The 21,039-nt window shown below is 44.7% G+C and overlaps 1 protein-coding gene and 1 long non-coding RNA gene across 2 annotated transcripts; one reads left to right on the top strand and one right to left on the bottom strand.

The window, feature by feature from the left end:
* Nucleotides 1–5,664: 5,664 nt before the first annotated feature.
* On the bottom strand, nucleotides 5,665–7,695 carry LOC112218085. The gene is made up of 2 exons (XR_002948562.1): nucleotides 6,395–7,695; nucleotides 5,665–6,081 (listed from the first exon to the last, which is right to left on the bottom strand). It is a non-coding gene; the product is annotated as an uncharacterized LOC112218085 (long non-coding RNA).
* An 11,703-nt stretch (nucleotides 7,696–19,398) lies between these two features.
* Nucleotides 19,399–20,639, top strand: LOC112217630 (basic leucine zipper transcriptional factor ATF-like 3). The gene is made up of 3 exons (XM_024378055.2): nucleotides 19,399–19,674; nucleotides 19,893–20,003; nucleotides 20,196–20,639. The coding sequence occupies exons 1-3, from the start codon at nucleotides 19,600–19,602 to the stop codon at nucleotides 20,379–20,381; spliced, it is 372 nt and encodes a 123-aa protein (XP_024233823.1). The 5' UTR covers nucleotides 19,399–19,599; the 3' UTR covers nucleotides 20,382–20,639.
* Nucleotides 20,640–21,039: the final 400 nt, after the last annotated feature.

Raw genomic sequence — 21,039 nt, 5'->3', positions numbered from 1 at the left:
GGCTGTAATGTAACAACATTTGAAAAAAGACAAGGGGTATGAATACTTTCGGAATGCACTGTATATTGAGTTAATAAAGCTGCATACAAACGTGGTCTCTTTTTTGCTTTCTTGAATAAGGCAGGTCCAAAATGCAGGTGTTTCAGCCTAGCTCAGTGCTTTTTGTGGTTGAGGGGCAGCCATCAGAAAATACAACGCATATGTGTTTGTAATCTTCTCTAATTGCACAGTGATTGGTTGAGTGTTCTATCACTCATGGGGACACTACATCACTACAGAATCTACAGCGCGAGCTAAGCAATTCAAGCCCCCTTAGGTGCTGCCATAGATTTACATTCAAAGTCCCCATCCAAGAAGGCTCATTGTCCAACAGATAAAGATCATTGACCAACAGATAAAATTATGTGAAATCACGTTATATCTACCATAGCGTTGATTGGACTGATCATGTCAACATCATACTTTCAAAATCTTAGCTAGCGAGCTTGACAAGCAGTCATCATCATGAATTATGTCAACAATCTACTGGAAAATAATTTATAAACTTTTTTATATGAAGAGAAATTATAGATAAAACGTATCGGTGCTCATAGGCCATTGGACATAAACATTACGGTACACAAGAAGTCAGAAATCGCAACTTCAACAATGAGTGGTTTGGAAGGAATCAGTGGCTAACTGCAAGCGTTGCAAAGTAATCACTATTTTGCGTCCTCTGCCTGCTATTTGGTGGAGAGGGTGTGTGGTCCAAGTCTGGATTTAAGGATTTAAAACATCTATCGCTTAAGAGGATAAACATTCACACACAACACCATGGGCCAGAGAATTCTGTCAATCCAGCATGACTTCTACCGCTTTCAAAACAACTGGAAACTCGGAATTGGGAAATCTCAGACTTCAGTGAGTTCAAAACAACTGGGAACTCAGAAAAAAATGAGCTCCGACTGAGAAAATAGGTTTTGAATGGTCATCCAACTCAGAATTCCAAGTCAGGAAATCAGGCCTCTTTCTAGAGCTCCAACCTGAAGATCACCGACATCATGATTTTTTTTCCATATTTCCCAGATGTCATGAAAGCACCATGAATCCAGAGAATGTGCCACGCCCTGACCTTAGTTATCTTTGTTTTCTTTATTATTTTGGTTAGGTCAGGGTGTGACAAGGGTGGTTGGTTTAGTTTTTGTATTGTCTAGGTGTTTTTTGTATTTTCTAGGTGTTTTTCTTGTCTAGGGTTTTTTTGTACATCTATGAGGTTTTGGTTTGTCTAGGTATATATAGGTCTATGGTGGCCTGAATTGGTTCCCAATCAGAGGCAGCTGTTTGTCGTTGTCTCTGATTGGGGATCCTATTTAGGTTGCCATTTTCCATGTTGGTTTTGTGGGTTATTGTCTATGTGTAATTGCATGTCAGTTCTCGTGTCACATAGCTTCACGGTCGTTTTGTTGTTTTGTATAGTTTGTTCAGTGTTTATTCTTTTTTTTTTAAAGTGTGTATTCTTATCACGCTGCGCCTTGGTCTCCTCGTTATGACGAACGTGACAGAATGCTAGACTTTGATGACAAAATTTGCCCACAAGAAGGACCGCCGTGCCACCTTCCTGTTCAAGTGAGCATAGCACAATCCAAAAGATGTATTGTATGCTGCTACATACATGATTTAATATACCAGAGAGATATGCATACTGTAGCTAAGAAATTAATACTAAGTGTATGTTGTGTAGTAAACTATTAGTAGCCCATGTGTCTCACCCTAATAATTTTGTCCCTCTCCCCCTCAGAACTTTGCCTACTGTTCTGAATAAGTGGTGCACATGTAGCCTATAGCCTATTTTAGAGAAATGTCATCTAATATTGTAAAAGCTTTCATTGTCTGCTCATTTGCTCCCATTATATATTGTTCTGACTTGGTGTACAGGGATAAAACTGTAAGAGCGACCCATGTTCTGAATTCTGTCGCTGTACATTTCAAAAGTCCTGAACAAATAGTTATATTGACTACGTCCGTCTTAACTTGCTCCTCGAAATTACGGCTTGCCTCTAATCCGCTCATTGTTCCCTCATGGCATAGTTTGTACATCTCAATTGTTATAGGCCTATTGCTTATATAGGTCTATCTCATTAGTACTGTGTTGTATTGATAGATTTAGGCAGTGTTGGAAGGATTTAATTGTTTTGCTTGCTTTGTGTTATAATTAGCTCATGTGATTTTCTTCATGAGGAGGGGATACTATATAATGTTGTTGGGTCTGTTACCATGTGACAGTCTCTTCACATTCAAATATATGTTTTCAACAAAATGTTCAGTAATATGACCCATGTAATTCCAGTTGATATAGCGAGGGTTGTTTTGTTTGTGGGTCGGTATGGATCATATTTTCTGTCCCTTTTAAACCACATAGGCCTGATAAAATATTTCAAATGGTCAGCTATCTGCGTCTCTCTCTTCCTCTGTGCTGACTTAAAGAAGAGTAAAGTTAAGGCCTCAACATCTTGCTGAATCTTCTGTACCAACATCTATCAGAATTTCTGTGTCCATTTTGAAAGTGCAGAACGAATAGCCTACCTTGTCGCAGCATGTTTGCATGCACTTGCTTATACTTGGAGCTAAGTGTTAATGGTACAAGAACAAACTTTATGAATTTACTCAACATAAATGTACTAATGTTTGTGTATGGTGCAAAAATCAAAACTCTATGTTGGCGTTCATTATTATTGAAGGAGAATGTGATTCTTATCGACTTATCCACAAGTAGTCAGTAGAAACCACATTTGTTTCTGCAAGTCAGGCATATCAGCTATGATTTTTTTAAAGCAGTAAATGAGGCTGAATGAACTGTTTCGCTGCCAGACGAGGCTCTGCTGGTGGCCAGGTGTAGCCATACTAAGGAGTCACTCCATGGTGCTGAAGGAAAGCTCCACTGTCGGGAGAGCATTTTGTACTGTAGGCCTTAACAGTTTTTGGGCACCGTTTTTCACCGTTACAGCAATTCATTTTTTTGTGTGTTTTGTTGTGTAGTGGCTTTGCTGGCATGCATCTAAAAAAATGTTGCGTTTGCCCCACCAATATTTACATGCTGAAATTACCACTGCTACAGTGGTGTTAGAAAGCTTGGTTATGGGAATGAACAGAGAAGATACATTTTGACTGTCATTTGCAAATCGTCTGCGACTTCAAGTCACTCCAGGGCAGAGACTCCGGAGCAACGGTCCGTTTTGGACAGCAGGACATGTCACCAAATACCAGGCGCAAAGACGTAAGCATTGCCATCGTCATAGCCATTGATTGCTGATTTTATGTGTGACCATAGACATTGATGTTAGTGTCTGCTGACTGTCAGGATTTCTGGATTATATGACATGTTTTTCCCACCATGAACGTGGTCTTTAAAATTCTGCTCAAATTGAAACCATGTGATGGCTAATAATAAAAACTCATGGATAGTGACATTTTTATATTTTTCAAGGGCCACCTGGTATGACCAGAGGAACAAAAGACCCACCTTGGCCCGAGTGGCGCAGCGGTCTAAGGCACTGCGTCTCAGTGCAAGCGGCGTCACTACAGTCCCTGAATAGAATCCAGGCTGAATCACATTAGGCCGTAATTGGGAGTCCCATAGGGCGGTGCACAGCTGACTGGTGTGTTTACGGGAATATTCAATCTCTCCCTATCCCAGTCTGCTGTCCCCACATGCTTCAAGATGGCCACCATTGTTCCTGTACCCAAGAAGGCAAAGGTGACAGAACTTAATGACAATCGCCCTGTAGCACTCACCTCTGTCATCATGAAGTGCTTTGAGAGATAGGCCAAGAATTATATCACCTCTACCTTACCTGTCACCCTAGACCCACTTCAATTTGCTTACCGCCCCAATAGATCCACAGACGATGCAATCGCCATCACTCTGCACACTGCCCGATCCCATCTGGACAAGAGGATTCCATATGTAACAATGCTGTTTAGTGACTATAGCTCAGCATTCAACACCATAGTACCCTCCAAGCACATCATCAAGCTCATGGCCCTGGGTCTGAACCCCGCCCTGTGCAACTAGATCCTGGACTTCCTGATGGGCCGCCTCCAGGTGGTGACGGTAGGAAACATCACCTCCAATCCGCTGATCCTCAACACTGGGGCCCCACAAGGATGCATGCTCAGCCCCCTCCTGTACTCCCCGCCTCCAACTCAATCATCAAGTTTGCAGAAGACACAACAGTAGGATGCTTAATTACCAACGATGACGAGACAGCCTACAGGGAGGAGGTGAGGGCTCTGGGAGTGTGGTGCCAGGAATATAACCTCTCACTCAACGTCAACAAAACAAAGGAGATGATCATGGACTTCAGGAAACAGCAGAGGGTGCACCCCCCTATCTACATTGACGGGGCCGCAGTGGAGAAGGTGGAAAGCTTCAAGTTCCTTGGCATACACATTACTGACAAACTGAAATGGACCACACAGACAGTGTGGTGAAGAAGGTGCAACAGAGCCTCATCAACCCTCACAAACTTTTACAGATGCACAATTGAAAGCATCCTGTCTGGCTGTATCACCACCTGGTACAGCAACTGCACTGAACGCAACCGCAAGGCTCTCCAGAGGGTGGTGCGGTCTGCCCAATGCATTTACCGGGGGCAAACTACCCACCCTCCAGCACCCAATGTCACAGGAAGGCCAAAAAGATCATCAAGGACATCAACCACCCGAGCCACTGCCTGTTCCCCCCGCTGTCATCCAGAAGGCGAGGTCAGTACAGGTGCATCAAAGCTGGGACCGAGAGACTGAAAAACAGCTTCTATCTCAAGGACATCAGACTGGGCTCCCGAGTGGCGCAGCAGTCTAAGGCACGGCATCTCAGTGCAAGAGGCGTCACTGCAGTCCCTGTTTCGAATCCAGGCTGCATCCCATCCGGCCGTGATTGGGCTCACAATTGGCCCAGCATTGTCCGGGTTTGGCCGGGGTAGGCTGTCATTGTCAATAAGAATTTGTTCCTAACTGACTTGCCTAGTTAAATAAAATAAGAATAAATACAAATTAAACAATCATCACTAGCCCATTAGAGGCTGCTGTCTATAGGCATAGACTAGAAATCACTGGCCACTTTAAGGAATGGAACACTAGTTACTTTAATAATGTTTACATATCTGGCATTACTCATTTCAAATGTATATACTGTTTTCTATACTTCTACGGTATATTAGTCACTTAATAATGTTTACATACCTTGCATTACTCATCTCATATGTATATACTTTATTCTATACTATTCTACTGTATCTTAATCAGTTCCGCTCTGACGTCGCTCGTCCATACATCTATACAGTCCTAATTCATTCCTACTTAGATTTGTGTGTATTGGGTATATGTTGTGTAATTTGTTAGATATTACTGCACTGTCAGAGCTAGAAGCATAAGCAGTTCGCTACACCCGCAATAACATCTGCTAATCATGTGTATGTGACCAATAAAATTTGATTTGAATTGGCCCAGCGTCATTAGGGTTTGGCCGGGGTAGGCTGTCATTATTATTTACAATGTGTTCTTCACTGACTTGCCTAGTTAAATAAAGGTTAAATAAAAATAAACCTATGAACCAGAGGAACAAAAGGCCCATCTGGTATGAACCTGAATTAAATGGCACTTCAATTACACATACAAGGGTCCATCAACATGCACAAACACCAGTCTCCATTTTATTTCACTATTTCATTTTCAGAGATACAGCATGAGAGAACACAATATGAATTCATTTACAAAAAGCCAAGAATTAGAGCTATACATTTAGTGTGATGTGTGTGACCCAAGGAACAATCAGAGGGCATTCTCTGTGCTGGCATGAATAACCATTTGAGGTGTGATTACATTGACTTGAGCAATGCACTCACAGACAAGAAGTGTGTTCTTAGGTTCATTCCTGTACTGGAGAGGGGAGATATAGAATACATTTAACGATTCAAAACAACCAGGTTGCTGCTTTCCATAATGTTGCACTCCAAATGATGATAACCCACATGTTTTTCTGCTTCCAAGACAAGAGAGTCTGTCTCCAGACACAGGTGTTCCAATGGAATCAGGTTTGGCTCTCTGTTACAACACAGTAACAACACAGTAACAACACAGTCATTATGAGGGGACTCAACGGGAACTATCAAAAATCATGTCTGGTTTTATCACACCATATGGCCGTTTGGGAGTTTTATGTTTGGCAGAAAATGCACACAGTATTTGGCAAAGTGAAAGCAGCCTTTAACCATTTTTTAAAACTTGAAACAAGAGCTGTGTTTGCATATTCAAAGATCAAGGGGTTAGAAAAGGTAAGGGATTTCTATAACAATGAGGACATACAGTACTGAGAGATTACTGGATTACTGCAGGTTAATGAACAACTATCGCTCACCTGTTCATTCCTGCAGAGACAGCTGGAGAGGAGAAGTACCCTGCCTGCACTTCTTCCACGGCCAATGATGGTTTCCCTGCAAAGTTGTGCATTGAAGCACGAGTGTTTTTTAGAAGGCCTTCTAAAAACACATTCATCACTTCAGCAGTCAGGCAGTCCTCTTATGCAATCCTGATTTTAATACACCCACACTGTTCTTTCAGAGTATCTATGGTGACCTTTGCAGCTGATTGGGAATGGATGTTCCTGCGTCACAGAGGAAATGCCCTCAACTTTGGTTACACAACAAGAAACGGTCAGGAGAAATATACTGGTTACAAATATTAACGCTCCGTAATATCCAGTTACAGTGAGACATTCCATGCAAAGCCTGTTCTTATCCCTGCCAAGGACACTGCTCATTGCACTTGCCCACAATCTGATAACATTCATGTAATGGCGTGTCTAGTACACATAGCAATATGGATCAAGGCACTATCCACGATGAACTCATACTGGCAAAGCTCCTTGTACATTTGTATTTGCTTGTTGAAAACAGTCAACTGCTCTTATCTATCCTGAAAAGTGAGGGCATACCAAGGTGTGAAGTCAAGACCAATCTGTAATCAAAATAATAAAAAGAGACAATTTAACAAACGAGGGTCAACAGAAAAATATCTGAACTGTCAATGATTCAGTCTATTGGCAAAAACATAACCTCAGCACACATCTGAAATGGGCACTGGGCAGTGCAAAGTAGGAAGGACCCTGCTTATTGTAAACCAGTTGAACAGTGGGTGGTTAGCCAAAGGTTTCCCAGCCCGTGCCAAAAGTCAGTCAGTCCCACACAAAAACACATGCTGGGAATGTTCAGCTAGAGCGCCCTGTCCCCACCAGCTTACTCTGCGCTGTTATTGAGACATAGTTGACTTTGTCTTAATACTTGCCTCTCTGGGCTCCACCAAATTAACATTGTGAAAAATGGTTTAGACAGACATGCATTCCTTCCAAAGCTCATGCATAGGATATAGATCATTTAGGGTATCAGCAGGCAGGGTGAATTGTTAGTGATTTAAGAAGTTGTTCTGTTCACATACAGTTTAGCAAGCGGGAGCTCAGGCTTAATAAGTCTAATTGGTTTGCTTTACAGAAGTCACATCATCTTACAATTTTTACACCAGAATATGACATGTACGTTTAAGCATGGTGCAGGGCCAGACAGACCTGCTGCATAGGACTGGTGATCTGATAAGTGGCTTTTCAATGAAATTCTATGAGTAAATCAAATCAAATCAAATCAAATTTATTTATATAGCCCTTCGTAAATCAGCTGATATCTCAAAGTGCTGTACAGAAACCCAGCCTAAAACCCCAAACCGCAAGCAATGCAGGTGTAGAAGCACGGTGGCTAGGAAAAACTCCATAGAAAGGCCAAAACCTAGGAAGAAACCTAGAGAGGAACCAGGCTATGTGGGGTGGCCAGTCCTCTTCTGGCTGTGCCGGGTGGAGATTATAACAGAACATGGCCAAGATGTTCAAATGTTCATAAATGACCAGCATGGTCGAATAATAATAAGGCAGAACAGTTGAAACTGGAGCAGCAGCACAGTCAGGTGGAAGTTGAAACTGGAGCAGCAGCATGGCCAGGTGGACTGGGGACAGCAAGGAGTCATCATGTCAGGTAGTCCTGGGGCATGGTCCTAGGGCTCAGGTCAGTTGAAACTGGAACAGCAGCATGGCCAGGTGGACTGGGGACAGCAAGGAGTCATCATGTCAGGTAGTCCTGGGGCATGGTCCTAGGGCTCAGGTCCTCCGAGAGAGAGAAAGAAAGAGAGAAGGAGAGAATTAGAGAACGCACACTTAGATTCACACAGGACACCGAATAGGAACAGGAGAAGTACTCCAGATATAACAAACTGACCCCAGCCCCCGACACATAAACTACTGCAGCATAAATACTGGAGGCTGAGACAGGAGGGGTCAGGAGACACTGTGGCCCCATCCGAGGACACCCCGGACAGGGCCAAACAGGAAGGATATAACCCCACCCACTTTGCCAAAGCACAGCCCCCACACCACTAGAGGGATATCTTCAACCACCAACTTACCATCCTGAGACAAGTCTGAGTATAGCCCACAAAGATCTCCGCCACGGCACAACCCAAGGGGGGCGCCAACCCAGACAGGATGACCACAACAGTGAATCAACCCACTCAGGTGACGCACCCCCTCCAGGGACATGAGAGAGCCCCAGTAAGCCAGTGACTCAGCCCCTGTAATAGGGTTAGAGGCAGAGAATCCCAGTGGAAAGAGGCACAGACAGGTTGCTCCAGAGCCTTTCCGTTCACCTTCCCACTCCTGGGCCAGACTACACTCAATCATATGACCCACTGAAGAGATGAGTCTTCAGTAAAGACTTAAAGGTTGAGACCGAGTTTGCGTCTCTGACATGGGTAGGCAGACCGTTCCATAAAAATGGAGCTCTATAGGAGAAAGCCCTGCCTCCAGCTGTTTGCTTAGAAATTCTAGGGACAATTAGGAGGCCTGCGTCTTGTGACCGTAGCGTACGTGTAGGTATGTATGGCAGGACCAAATCAGAGAGATAGGTAGGAGCAAGCCCATGTAATGCTTTGTAGGTTAGCAGTAAAACCTTGAAATCAGCCCTTGCTTTGACAGGAAGCCAGTGTAGAGAGGCTAGCACTGGAGTAATATGATCAAATTTTTTGGTTCTAGTCAGGATTCTAGCAGCCGTATTTAGCACTAACTGAAGTTTATTTAGTGCTTTATCCGGGTAGCCGGAAAATAGAGCATTGCAGTAGTCTAACCTAGAAGTGACAAAAGCATGGATTAATTTTTCTGCATCATTTTTGGACAGAAAGTTTGTGATTTTTGCAATGTTACGTAGATGGAAAAAAGCTGTCCTCGAAATGGTCTTGATATGTTCTTCAAAAGAGAGATCAGGGTCCAGAGTAACGCCGAGGTCCTTCACAGTTTTATTTGAGATGACTGTACAACCATTAAGATTAATTGTCAGATTCAACAGAAGATCTCTTTGTTTCTTGGGACCTAGAACAAGCATCTTTGTTTTGTCCGAGTTTAATAGTAGAAAGTTTGCAGCCATCCACTTCCTTATGTCTGAAACACATGCTTCTAGCGAGAGCAATTTTGGGGCTTCACCATGTTTCATTGAAATGTACAGCTGTGTGTCATCCGCATAGCAGTGAAAGTTTACATTATGTTTTCGAATAACATCCCCAAGAGGTAAAATATATAGTGAAAACAATAGTGGTCCTAAAACGGAACCTTGAGGAACACCGAAATTTACAGTTGATTTGTCAGAGGACAAACCATTCACAGAGACAAACTGATATCTTTCCGACAGATAAGATCTAAACCAGGCCAGAACATGTCCGTGTAGACCAATTTGGGTTTCCAATCTCTCCAAAAGAATGTGGTGATCGATGGTATCAAAAGCAGCACTAAGGTCTAGGAGCACGAGGACAGATGCAGAGCCTCGGTCCGATGCCATTAAAATGTCATTTACCACCTTCACAAGTGCCGTCTCAGTGCTATGATGGGGTCTAAAACCAGACTGAAGCATTTCGTATACATTGTTTGTCTTCAGGAAGGCAGTGAGTTGCTGAGCAACAGCCTTCTCTAAAATTTTTGAGAGGAATGGAAGATTCGATATAGGCCGATAGTTTTTTATATTTTCTGGGTCAAGGTTTGGCTTTTTCAAGAGAGGCTTTATTACTGCCACTTTTAGTGAGTTTGGTACACATCCAGTGGATAGAGAGCCGTTTATTATGTTCAACATAGGAGGGCCAAGCACAGGAAGCAGCTCTTTCAGTAGTTTAGTTGGAATAGGGTCCAGTATGCAGCTTGAAGGTTTAGAGGCCATGATTATTTTCATCATTGTGTCAAGAGATATAGTACTAAAACACTTGAGCATCTCTCTTGATCCTAGGTCCTGGCAGAGTTGTGCAGACTCAGGACAACTGAGGTTTGGAGGAATACGCAGGTTTAAAGAGGAGTCCGTAATTTGCTTTCTAATAATCATAATCTTTTCCTCAAAGAAGTTCATGAATTTATCACTGCTAAAGTGAAAGTCATCCTCTCTTGGGGAATGCTGCTTTTTAGTTAGCTTTGCGACAGTATCAAAAAGGAATTTCGGATTGTTCTTATTTTCCTCAATTAAGTTAGAAAAATAGGATGATCGAGCAGCAGTAAGGGCTCTTCGGTACTGCACGGTACCGTCCTTCCAAGCTAGTCGGAAGACTTCCAGTTTGGTGTGGCGCCATTTCCGTTCCAATTTTCTGGAAGCTTGCTTCAGAGCTCGGGTATTTTCTGTGTACCAGGGAGCTAGTTTCTTATGAGAATTTTTTTAGTTTTTAGGGGTGCAACTGCATCTAGGGTATTGCGCAAGGTTAAATTGAGATCCTCAGTTAGGTGGTTAACTGATTTTTGTCCTCTGGCATCCTTGGGTAGGCAGAGGGAGTCTGGAAGGGCATCAAGGAATCTTTGTGTTGTCTGTGAATTTATAGCACGACTTTTGATGTTCCTTGGTTGGGGTCTGAGCAGATTATTTGTTGCAATTGCAAACGTAATAAAATGGTGGTCCGATAGTTCAGGATTATGAGGAAAAACATTAAGATCCACCACATTTATTCCATGGGACAAAACTAGGTCCAGCGTATGACTGTGACAGTGAGTGGGTCCAGAGACATGTTGGACAAAACCCACTAAGTCGATGATGGCTCCGAAAGCCTTTTGGAGTGGGTCTGTGGACTTTTCCATGTGAATATTAAAGTCACCAAAGATTAGAATATTATCTGCTATGACTACAAGGTCCGATAGGATTCAGGGAACTCAGTGAGAAACGCTGTATATGGCCCAGGAGGCCTGTAAACAGTAGCTATAAAAAGTGATTGAGTAGGCTGCATAGATTTCATGACTAGAAGCTCAAAAGACGAAAACTTCATTTTTTTTTTTTGTAAATTGAAATTTGCTATTGTAAATGTTAGCAACCCCTCCGCCTTTGCGGGATACACGGGGGATATGGTCACTAGTGTAGCCAGCAGGTGAGGCCTCATTTAAAACAGTAAATTCATCAGGCTTAAGCCATGTTTCAGTCAGGCCAATCACATCAAGATTATGATCAGTGATTAGTTCATTGACTATAATTGCCTTTGAAGTAAGGGATCTAACATTAAGTAGCCCTATTTTGAGATGTGAGGTATCATGATCTCTTTCAGTAATGACAGGAATGGAGGTGGTCTTTATCCTAGTGAGATTGCTAAGGTGAACACCGCCATGTTTAGTTTTGCCCAACCTAGGTCGAGGCACAGACACGGTCTCAATGGTGATAGCTGAGCTGACTACACTGACTGTGCTAGTGGCAGACTCCACTATGCTGGCAGGCTGGCTAACAGCCTGCTGCCTGGCCTGCACCCTATTTCATTGTGGAGCTAGAGGAGTTAGAGCCCTGTCTATGTTGGTAGATAAGATGAGAGCACCCCTCCAGCTAGGATGGAGTCCGTCACTCCTCAGCAGGTCAGGCTTGGTCCTGTTTGTGGGTGAGTCCCAGAAAGAGGGCCAATTATCTACAAATTCTATCTTTTGGGAGGGGCAGAAAACAGTTTTCAACCAGCGATTGAGTTGTGAGACTCTGCTGTAGAGCTCATCACTCCCCTAACTGGGAGGGGGCCAGAGACAATTACTCGATGCCGACACATCTTTCTAGCTGATATGCACGCAGAAGCTATGTTGCGCTTGGTGATCTCTGACTGTTTCATCCTAACATCGTTGGTGCCGACGTGGATAACAATATCTCTATACTCTCTACACTCGCCAGTTTTAGCTTTAGCCAGCACCATCTTCAGATTAGCCTTAACGTCGGTAGCCCTGCCCCCTGGTAAACAGTGTATGATCGCTGGATGATTCGCTTTAAGTCTAATACTGCGGGTAATGGAGTCGCCAATGACTAGAGTTTTCAATTTGTCAGAGCTAATGGTGGGAAGCTTCGGCGTCTCAGACCCCGTAACGGGAGGAGTAGAGACCAGAGAAGAATCGGCCTCTGACTCCGACCCGCTGCTTAATGGGGAAAACCGGTTGAAAGTTTCTGTCGGCTGAATGAGCGACACCGGTTGAGCGTTCCTACAGCATTTCCTTCCAGAAACCGTGAGAAAGTTGTCCGGCTGCGGGGACTGTGCCAGGGGATTTATACTACTATCTGTACTTACTGGTGGCACAGACGCTGTTTCATTCTTTCCTACACTGAAATTACCCTTGCCTAACGATTGCGTCTGAAGCTGGGCTTGCAGCACAGCTATCCTCGCCATAAGGCGAGTACAGCGGCTGCAATTAGAAGGCATCATGTTAATGTTACTACTTAGCTTCGGCTGTTGGAGGTCCTGATGAATCGTGTCCAGATAAAGCGTCCGGAGTGAAAAAGTTGAGGAAAAAATAAATAAATATATGAACGGTAATTAAAAAGTGAAAACCGTAAAGTTGTCAGGTAGCAAAACAGGTTGGCAACAAAACGCACAGCAACTCGAAAACAAGCCTGCAAGTTGTGACCAGAAATAGTAGGCCTACAGTACAGTATATTCGGAAAGTATTCAGACCCATTGACTTTTTCCACATTTTGTTAGCTTACAGCCTTATTCTAAAATGGATTAAATAAATAAAAAATCCTCAATCTACACACAATACCCCATAATGCAAAGTGAAAACAGGTTTAGACATTTTTGCAAATGTATTATAGATCAAAACAGAAATAGCTTATGCAAATAAGTATTCAGACCCTTTGTTTGGAGACCCAAAATTGAGCTCAGCTGCATCCTGTTTCCATTGATCATCCTTGAGATGTTTCTACAACTTGGAGTCCACCTGTGGTAAATTCAATTGATTGGAAATGATTTGGAAAGGCACACACCTGTCTATGTAAGGTCCCACAGTGCATGTCAGAGAAAAAAACAAGCCATGAGGTCGAAGAAATTGTTTGTAGAGCTCCGAGACGGGATCGTATCGAGGCAAAGATCTGGGGAAGGGTACCAAAACATTTCTGCAGCATTGAAGGTCCCAAAGAACAAAGTGACCTCCATTCTTAAATGGAAGAAGTTTGGAACCACCAAGACTCTTCCTAGAGCTGGCCGCCAGGCCAAACTGAGCAATCGGTGGAGAAGAGCCTTAGTCAGGGAGGTGACCAAGAACCTGAGGGTCAATCTGACAGAGCTCCAGAGTTCCTCTGTGGTGATGGGCGAACCTTCCAGAAGGACAACCATCTCTACATCACTCCACCATTGTAGAGTGGCCAGATGGAAGACACTCCTCAGTAAAAGACACATGGCAGCCCGCTTGGAGTTTGCCAAAAGGCACCTAAAGGACTCTCAGACCATGAGAAACAAGATTCTCTGGTCTGATGAAAGCAAGACTTAACTCTTTGGCCTGAAGTGGACGGGTGGGGGAGCAGAGGCGGACACCTAGGTCTGGCAGGCTGGTTCGATGAGGTCGTGGACTGACCCGGCATTCTGCGTCGAGGCTGACGTCCAGTGGGTCTGTTCGGGGGTCAACCCCGAGGTCAGGGAGCGGGACGATCCATACGGTTATGGTGAAATGCCTGAATCATCTCTGGGTCGAGGATGTCCTGGTCGGGGCCCAGGACCGGCCTTCAGGCCCATATCCTTCCCAGTCCACTAGGTAGTGGATGCGACCTCTTAGGCATTTGGAATCAGGGATGGCCTGTATGGTGTAGGCAGCTTCCCCTCCAACGTCCAACGGTGGGGGCACACTGCAGGTAGAGACTGGAGGATGAAGAGGACTGTAGGTGACCGGTTTTAAAAGAGACACATGGAAGGACGAGGAGATTTTATACTGACAGGGTAACTGGAGGCGATACGTGACAGGGTTGATGAAATGGGTTATCTTGAAGGGACCAATGAAGCGAGGACAGAACTTTATGCAGGGGAGGCAGAGACGGATGTCTCTGGTAGACAGCCACACACGCTGTCCAGGGTGAAAGAGTGGCGTAAGTCGGCGGCATATGTTGGCAAAGCAGTTCTGTCAATTAGAGGCTTCCTGCAGATGCCGGTGAGCGGTCTCCCATACACACTCACTATGCCGAAACCAGTCGTCGACAGCTGGGACAGTACCAGGCTCCACCTACCAGGGAAATATGGGGGGTTGGTAACCAAGGACACACTGAAACGGAGTAAGGTGGAGGGATGAGTGCATGGTTGATTTATGAGCGTATTCGGCCCAGGCCATATACCGGCTCCAGTCGTGTAGCGAGGCAGAACATTGTTGGCGAAGGTACTTCCCTATTTATTGGTTCAGGTGTTCCGTCTGCCCATTGGTCTGGATGTGATACCCGGAGGAGAGGCTGAAGGCGACCTCCAGTCGGTCACAGAAGGCTTGTCACACCCGGGAGACAAACTGGGGCCCGCGGTCAGAGATGATGTCCTCTGGAATGCCATACAGACAGAACATCTGCTGGAACATACACTGCCAATTCCATGGCAAATGAGGAAGAGGAACACATTTTTGAAAAACGGTCTACTATGACAAGAATGGTGGTGTTACCTTACCAGAGGATTCAGGAAGGTCTGTGATGAAGTCAACAGCTATAGTTGAAGTCAGAAGTGTACATACACTCAGGTTGGAGTCATTAAAACTAATTTTCAACCACTCCACAAATTTCTTGTTCACAAACTATAGTTTTGGCAAGTCAGTGCAGACATCTACTTTGTGCAAGTAATTTTTCCAACAATTGTTTACAGACAGATTATTTCACTTAAAATTCACTGTATCACAATTCCAATGGGTCAGAAGTTTACATACACTAACTTGACTGTCCCTTTAACTTCTTATGGTATAGGGGACTCTTGCGTCCCACTCTGCCAAAAGCCTGGGAAAATGCAGCGCTGCAAATTCAAATAAATGCTATAAAAATCTAACTTTCATTAAATCACACATGTAAGATACTAAATTAAAGCTACACTTGTTGTGAATCCAGCCAACATGTCAGATTTTAAAAAGGCTTTTCGGCGAAAGCATAATAAGATATTATCTGATGATAGCACAACAGTAAACAAAGAGGGTAGCATATTTCAACCCTGCAGGCGCTACACAAAACGCAGAAATAAAATATAAAACGTGCCTTACCTTTGACGAGCTTCTTTTGTTGGCACTCCAATATGTCCCATAAACATCACAATTGGTCCTTTTGTTCGATTAATTCCGTCCATATATATACAAAATGTCCATTTATTTGGCGTGTTTGATCCAGAAAAAAACATCTTCCAAATTGCGCAACGTCACTACAAAATATTTCAAAGGTTGCCTGTAAACTTTGCCAAAACATTTCAAACTACTTTTGTAATACAACTTTAGGTATTTTAAACGTTAATAATCAAACGTTAATAATCAATCAAATTGAAGACAGGTCTATCCGTGTGCAATAGAGGAAGACAACAAACCAATCTACTTTTCAAGTCTTGCGCAAGTCTCAACAGTGTTACGCAGTTCCTAGATGGCCGTACTTCTTCATTGCACAAATGAATAACCACAACCAAATTCCAAAGACTGGTGACAGCCATTGGAAGCGGCAGGAACTGAAAACAAGTTCCTAAGAAATACCGTTTCCCAATGAGAACTCACTGAACAGAGACTTCCATTTTTTAAATTCTGAACGGTTAGTTCTCGGGGTTTGCCTGCTACATAAGTTCTGTTATACTCACAGACATGATTCAAACAGTTTTAGAAAGTTCAGAGTGTTTTCTATCCAAAGCTACTATTAATATGCATATCTTATATTCTTGGCATGAGTAGCAGGAAGTTGAAATTGGGCACGCTATTTATCCAAAAGTGAAAACGCTGCCCCCTATACCTTAAGAAAACAGCTTGGAAAATGGCCATCAATGACACGGGGAGGGGGGCTGGAAACAGAAGAAGGGGGAGACACAGGCTTAATCCTAGAGACATAGAAAGTAGGGTGAATACGGAGGGTATGGGGTAACAAAAGACGAACAGCAGTGAGGCTAATGACTCTAGAGATGGGGGACGGGCCGATGAAATGGGGGGAAAGTATATGGGACTCCACCCAGAGGGGCAGGTCCCGGGTGGAGAGCCATACTCTCTGCCCGAGCCGATAGCATGGAGCAGGGCTCCGGTGGCAATCCGCTTGTTGCCTATACCTGGAAGTGGTCTTCAACAGAGCGGCCCGGGCTCTCTTCCAGGTACGGCGACAGCGGCGGATGAACATCTGGGCAGAGGGATTGCTGACTTCCTCCTCTTGTTTGGGGAAGAGCGGAGGCTGATATCCCAAGGAACACCCGAAGGGCGAGAAACCAGTGGCAGAGCAAGGAAGGGTGTTGCAGGAGTACTCAACCCATACCAGTTGCTGACTCCAGGTAGTAGGGATGGCGGCGACTAGGCAGTGAAGTCCTGGTTGGCTTGTTCCGACTGGCCTTGTTCCGACTGGCCGTTGGACTGGGGGTAGAATCCGGAGGACAGGCTGGCCAACGACCAAATGAGCATGCAGAACACCTTCCAGAACCGGGACGAGAATTGCGGACCCCGGTCAGAGACCATGTCCACCAGGAGACTGGTGCGCCTCCCGGACCTGTTTCCCTATACCCCAGCTGAGTGCCATCGCCAGGCACGAGGTGGGAAAGATGGTCTCGGGCTTTGGGTTGGTAGCCGTGGGGTTATAGCGGCGAGAAAGAGCATCCGGCTTGACGTTCTTGGACCCCGGCCGGTAGGAGAGGGAAGAGTTGAACTGGGTAAAAAGTATGGCCCATCTCACTTGCCTGGAGTTGAGGCGCTTGGTGGGTGGAGATACTCCAGGTTTTTGTAGTCGTCCACAAAATGAACGGATGTTCTGCCCCTTCTTGCCAGTGCCTCCATTCCTCCAACACCATCTTCACCGCGAGAAGCTCCCGATTCCCCACATCGTTGTTCCTCTCCATGGCATTGAGGCAGTGGGAGAAGAAGGCGCAGGGTTGCAGCTTAAGGTCCAGGGCAGAACGTTGGGACCGGACAGCCCCCACTCCGACATCCGAAGCATTGGCCTCCACCATGAACTGACGGGAAGGATCAGGATGAACCAGGATAGGAGCAGTGTTGAAGCGGTGGTTAAGGGCTCGAAACGCCCGGTCAGCCCGGTCAGTTGAGCAGGTGTTCTTGGGGAGAGCGGGAGAAGATGAGGATGTCATCAATGTAAATGAAGACGAACCGGTTCACATGTCATTCACCAGAGCCTGGACACGGCAGGGGTGTTGGTGAGGCCAAAGGGCATGACCAGCTGTTCGTAGTGGCCGCTGGCAGTGTTGAAGGCGGTCTTCTACTCGCATCCACCCCAGGTGGTAGGTGTTTTGTAGATCCAGCTTGGAGAAAACAGTGGCCCCCTGGAGCGGGTCGAAGGCTGAGGAAATGAGTGGTAGTGGATAACGGTTCTTCACAGTAATGTCATTAAGTCCTCGGTAGTCAATGCACGTGCGCAGGGTCTTGTCCTTTTTTCCATGAAGAAGAACCCTGCGCCAGCAGGAGAGGAAGAGGGACAGATAAATCCTGTAGCTAGGGATTCCCCAATGTAGATCTCCATAGCCTTGGTCTCTGGTCCCGACAGAGAGTGCAGACATCCCCAGGGCGGCATGGAGCTAGGGAGGTCAATTCTGCAGTCATAGGGGTGGTGCGGTGGAAGGGAAGTGGCCCGGGACTTGTTGAACACCTCCCAGAGGTCCTGGTACTCTGCGGGAATGGCGGATAGGTGAGGAGCAACATCCAAGCCCCCAGGGAGACGTCTCGGGGCAGGTTGCACCAACTTCAGACAATGGGCGTGGCAGATCAGAAAAGCTGGAGCTGAGACAAAAACGCTGGTTGACTTGACAAACAAGACAAACTGGCAACAGGGCGAGGGGCAATGCAAATAGTCTGGGTACCCATTTGATTAGCTGTTCAGGAGTCTTATGGCTTGGGGTAGAAGCTATTTAGGAGCCTCTTGGACCTAGACTTGGCGCTCCGGTACCACTTGTCATGCGGTAGCAGAGAGAACAGTCTGTGACTAGGGTGGCTGGAGTCTTTGACAATTTTTAGGGCCATCCTCTGACACCGCCTGGTATAGAGGTCCTGGATGGCAGGAAGCTTGGCCCCGGAGATGTACTGGGCTGTACGCACTACCCTCTGTAGTGCCTTGAGGTCGGAGGCCGCAGCTATGCTCCCGTTACACCCTCTTCTATCCAACATAAGTGTATGTTTCATATATGACCACGGTTGAGAGTGACTGGTGACAGATGTGTCTGCTGTAAAGTCTCTCCAGGTGGTGCATCAGAGGGCTAAGGGCCTGAGACAGGTGCTGAACATGCGTCCCACAACCAAGTCCCTGGAGGTGTTTGGGGAGGTGTTCAGCAGCAGGCCCAACAGAGAGGACAAGACAGCTAGGAGGACCAGACCACCCATCAAGAGAGCCATAGAGCAGGCAGAGCTCAGGAACAACTATGCTCCTATTTGTGCAGGAACAACTATGTTCCTATTGTGATTGGAAGGATGCAATACTGTAGTATTTATCAACGGTGATGGGGTTTATGTTCGCAGAAGTCTGTGATACAATATCGCCCTCACGTGGTGGATAACGGGAACTGCATACTGTATGTACAATGTATACACCTCTATAGAATCACTTTTTAAAACAGTCCCCTTTTTTGCTAGGGTATTATTTTTTATACAACATTTGTCACGGCGTTGAGGTCATCCTCAGTTGTAGGCTTATGAGAATATAAGAATACAGCCGGATTGAACATAACATTTAAAAATGTTAAACTTTCTGAAACATTGTGGGAACGAGCATCTGGTCCTAAAATGTAAAGAAAATGTACAAAGCATGTTGATTTGAATAAAAAAAACTAAATCTATTTTAAACATTTTAACAAGCACTTTTAAAAACAAATAAAGTATGTGCTGCTTTGCTCTTGTCCCAACGCTCAAAGGGCGTCACACACTATTTAGCACGTGATTTAAAATAAATATTGGCGTCTTCAATGAAGCTGCAAGTGCACTTTGAACAAGTGAAACTCTTTGTCTCTTGCATGCAAATCCGTATCACTTTTGTAGACTCTATATCTTGGAACTAGCTACCTGAAATAAAACGTTCAAAGGCGACTTGTTTTTTAAAATATATTTCATATTTTAAATAATCGATATAGGCTAAACTTATTATTGCGTCTGGGATGTCTGACTGCGATATTTCTCGCAGCTTTTTGCAAATCAATGATCAAAGCAGTTTTATGCTTCAAAGATGCGAGGTAAGTGTCAAATACACAAAAATAGTAGGCTAAAGTTGAATGCTTTATACAATTATTCCTTTGTTGATTGTTTTGTCACTCTATCACTGTTGACAAATGGAATAGTAATCCGCGTCATTGTGTTGGATGACCACACAAAGCTTAATCAGGGAGGGAGTAGCAGCGTTGTATGATATTCTGACTGACATGCAATGTGGCATTCTGTACCTCTGCTGCAGAGCTCTGGTGATGAAGATGATGACTGGAGACTTAAAAGAAGGGAAAATAACAGGGTGGCAGCACAAAAGAGCCGAAACAGACAGACACGGAGAGCAGATGAGCTGCATAAGGTGGGTCTGTACGTGCGTAACAGACTCCTTATCGTCACACAACTATCTTGGCATAGTCTAACCTTTTCTCTTATATGACAGGAATAACACAGCTATCAATGTCACACGTATTCTCTGAATCAAGTGGATTCAACTTGTATTCTACTCTACTAGTAAGATTATAAAGTAACTGAGCCCAGTTGTCCCGTACAGGCATATGAGTGTCTGGATCAGAAGAACAGGCTGCTGAAGAAGGAGGTACAGTTTCTGTCTGAGGAGCAAATGCGTCTGACTGAGGCCCTCAAGGCCCATGAGCCTCTCTGTCTAATCAGGCACTGTGTTCCCACCCTGGGGTCAGGGCCCAGGGATGTAGGGGTCCTCTCCAGTCTGCCCAGATAGCCACCATACCATGCAAAGGTCACAGAGACAAACCAACATGGGAGACTTGTAAACAGAGTTAACAGGTCAGATCACGCATGTCCTCCTCTGTCCTTTGTACTCTCTGTGTCAATTAGATTTGTATAGCTTGAATCAAGTTGTAATCAAATAATTATAGGTTGAAGTAATGAGCTTTGTTTCAGATGTTCAAATTGCTTGTCCTGTTTAAAATGTGTTGTGTAATAAATTGCAAATACATTGCATATCCCTCTCCCATGAGACCATCTCCCTTTCAGTCTGATAAATGTGGTTACCGCACCTTTAATCACTTGTGTTTTTGAACTGGTGTTCCGGTATCTGGGTTTGGCCATGTGGGAACTTCTCCTTTACCAGAAACAATATTAGTTATTAGTCCAACGCTCTAACCACTAGGCTACCCTGCCTCCCCATTGGCAGGTATACAATAGATACCCTACATTCAAATGAAAAAATATGAACGTTAACAGCATAAAAACAGCATACTTTTTCAAAGAAATGATCGTCATTGTCTGTGTGTGCCCCATGGCTGTCAGATTTGGTAAACTAGTCATTTTACTGCACTCTAGTGACTGAACCATGAGAGACAAATATTTCACATTTAGATTATGATGCATTCCCTGTCCCTTGTTGTTCTTGTGTA

The sequence above is a fragment of the Oncorhynchus tshawytscha genome, linkage group LG18 (genome assembly GCF_018296145.1).
Source record: "Oncorhynchus tshawytscha isolate Ot180627B linkage group LG18, Otsh_v2.0, whole genome shotgun sequence".
Taxonomy (NCBI): domain Eukaryota; kingdom Metazoa; phylum Chordata; class Actinopteri; order Salmoniformes; family Salmonidae; genus Oncorhynchus; species Oncorhynchus tshawytscha.
The sequence above is the reverse complement of the archived record's forward strand: the minus strand, read 5'-3'. Positions and strand labels throughout refer to the sequence as shown.

What these genes read in the sequence shown, in the direction of transcription:
- LOC112217630 (XM_024378055.2), top strand. Translation starts at nt 19,600, where the DNA reads ATGTCTGACTGCGATATTTCTCGCAGCTTTTTGCAAATCAATGATCAA. An exon ending in TTATGCTTCAAAGATGCGAG is followed by an intron (nt 19,675 to 19,892) that starts GTAAGTGTCAAA and finishes CCTCTGCTGCAG; the next exon opens with AGCTCTGGTGATGAAGATGA. An exon ending in GAGCAGATGAGCTGCATAAG is followed by an intron (nt 20,004 to 20,195) that starts GTGGGTCTGTAC and finishes TGTCCCGTACAG; the next exon opens with GCATATGAGTGTCTGGATCA.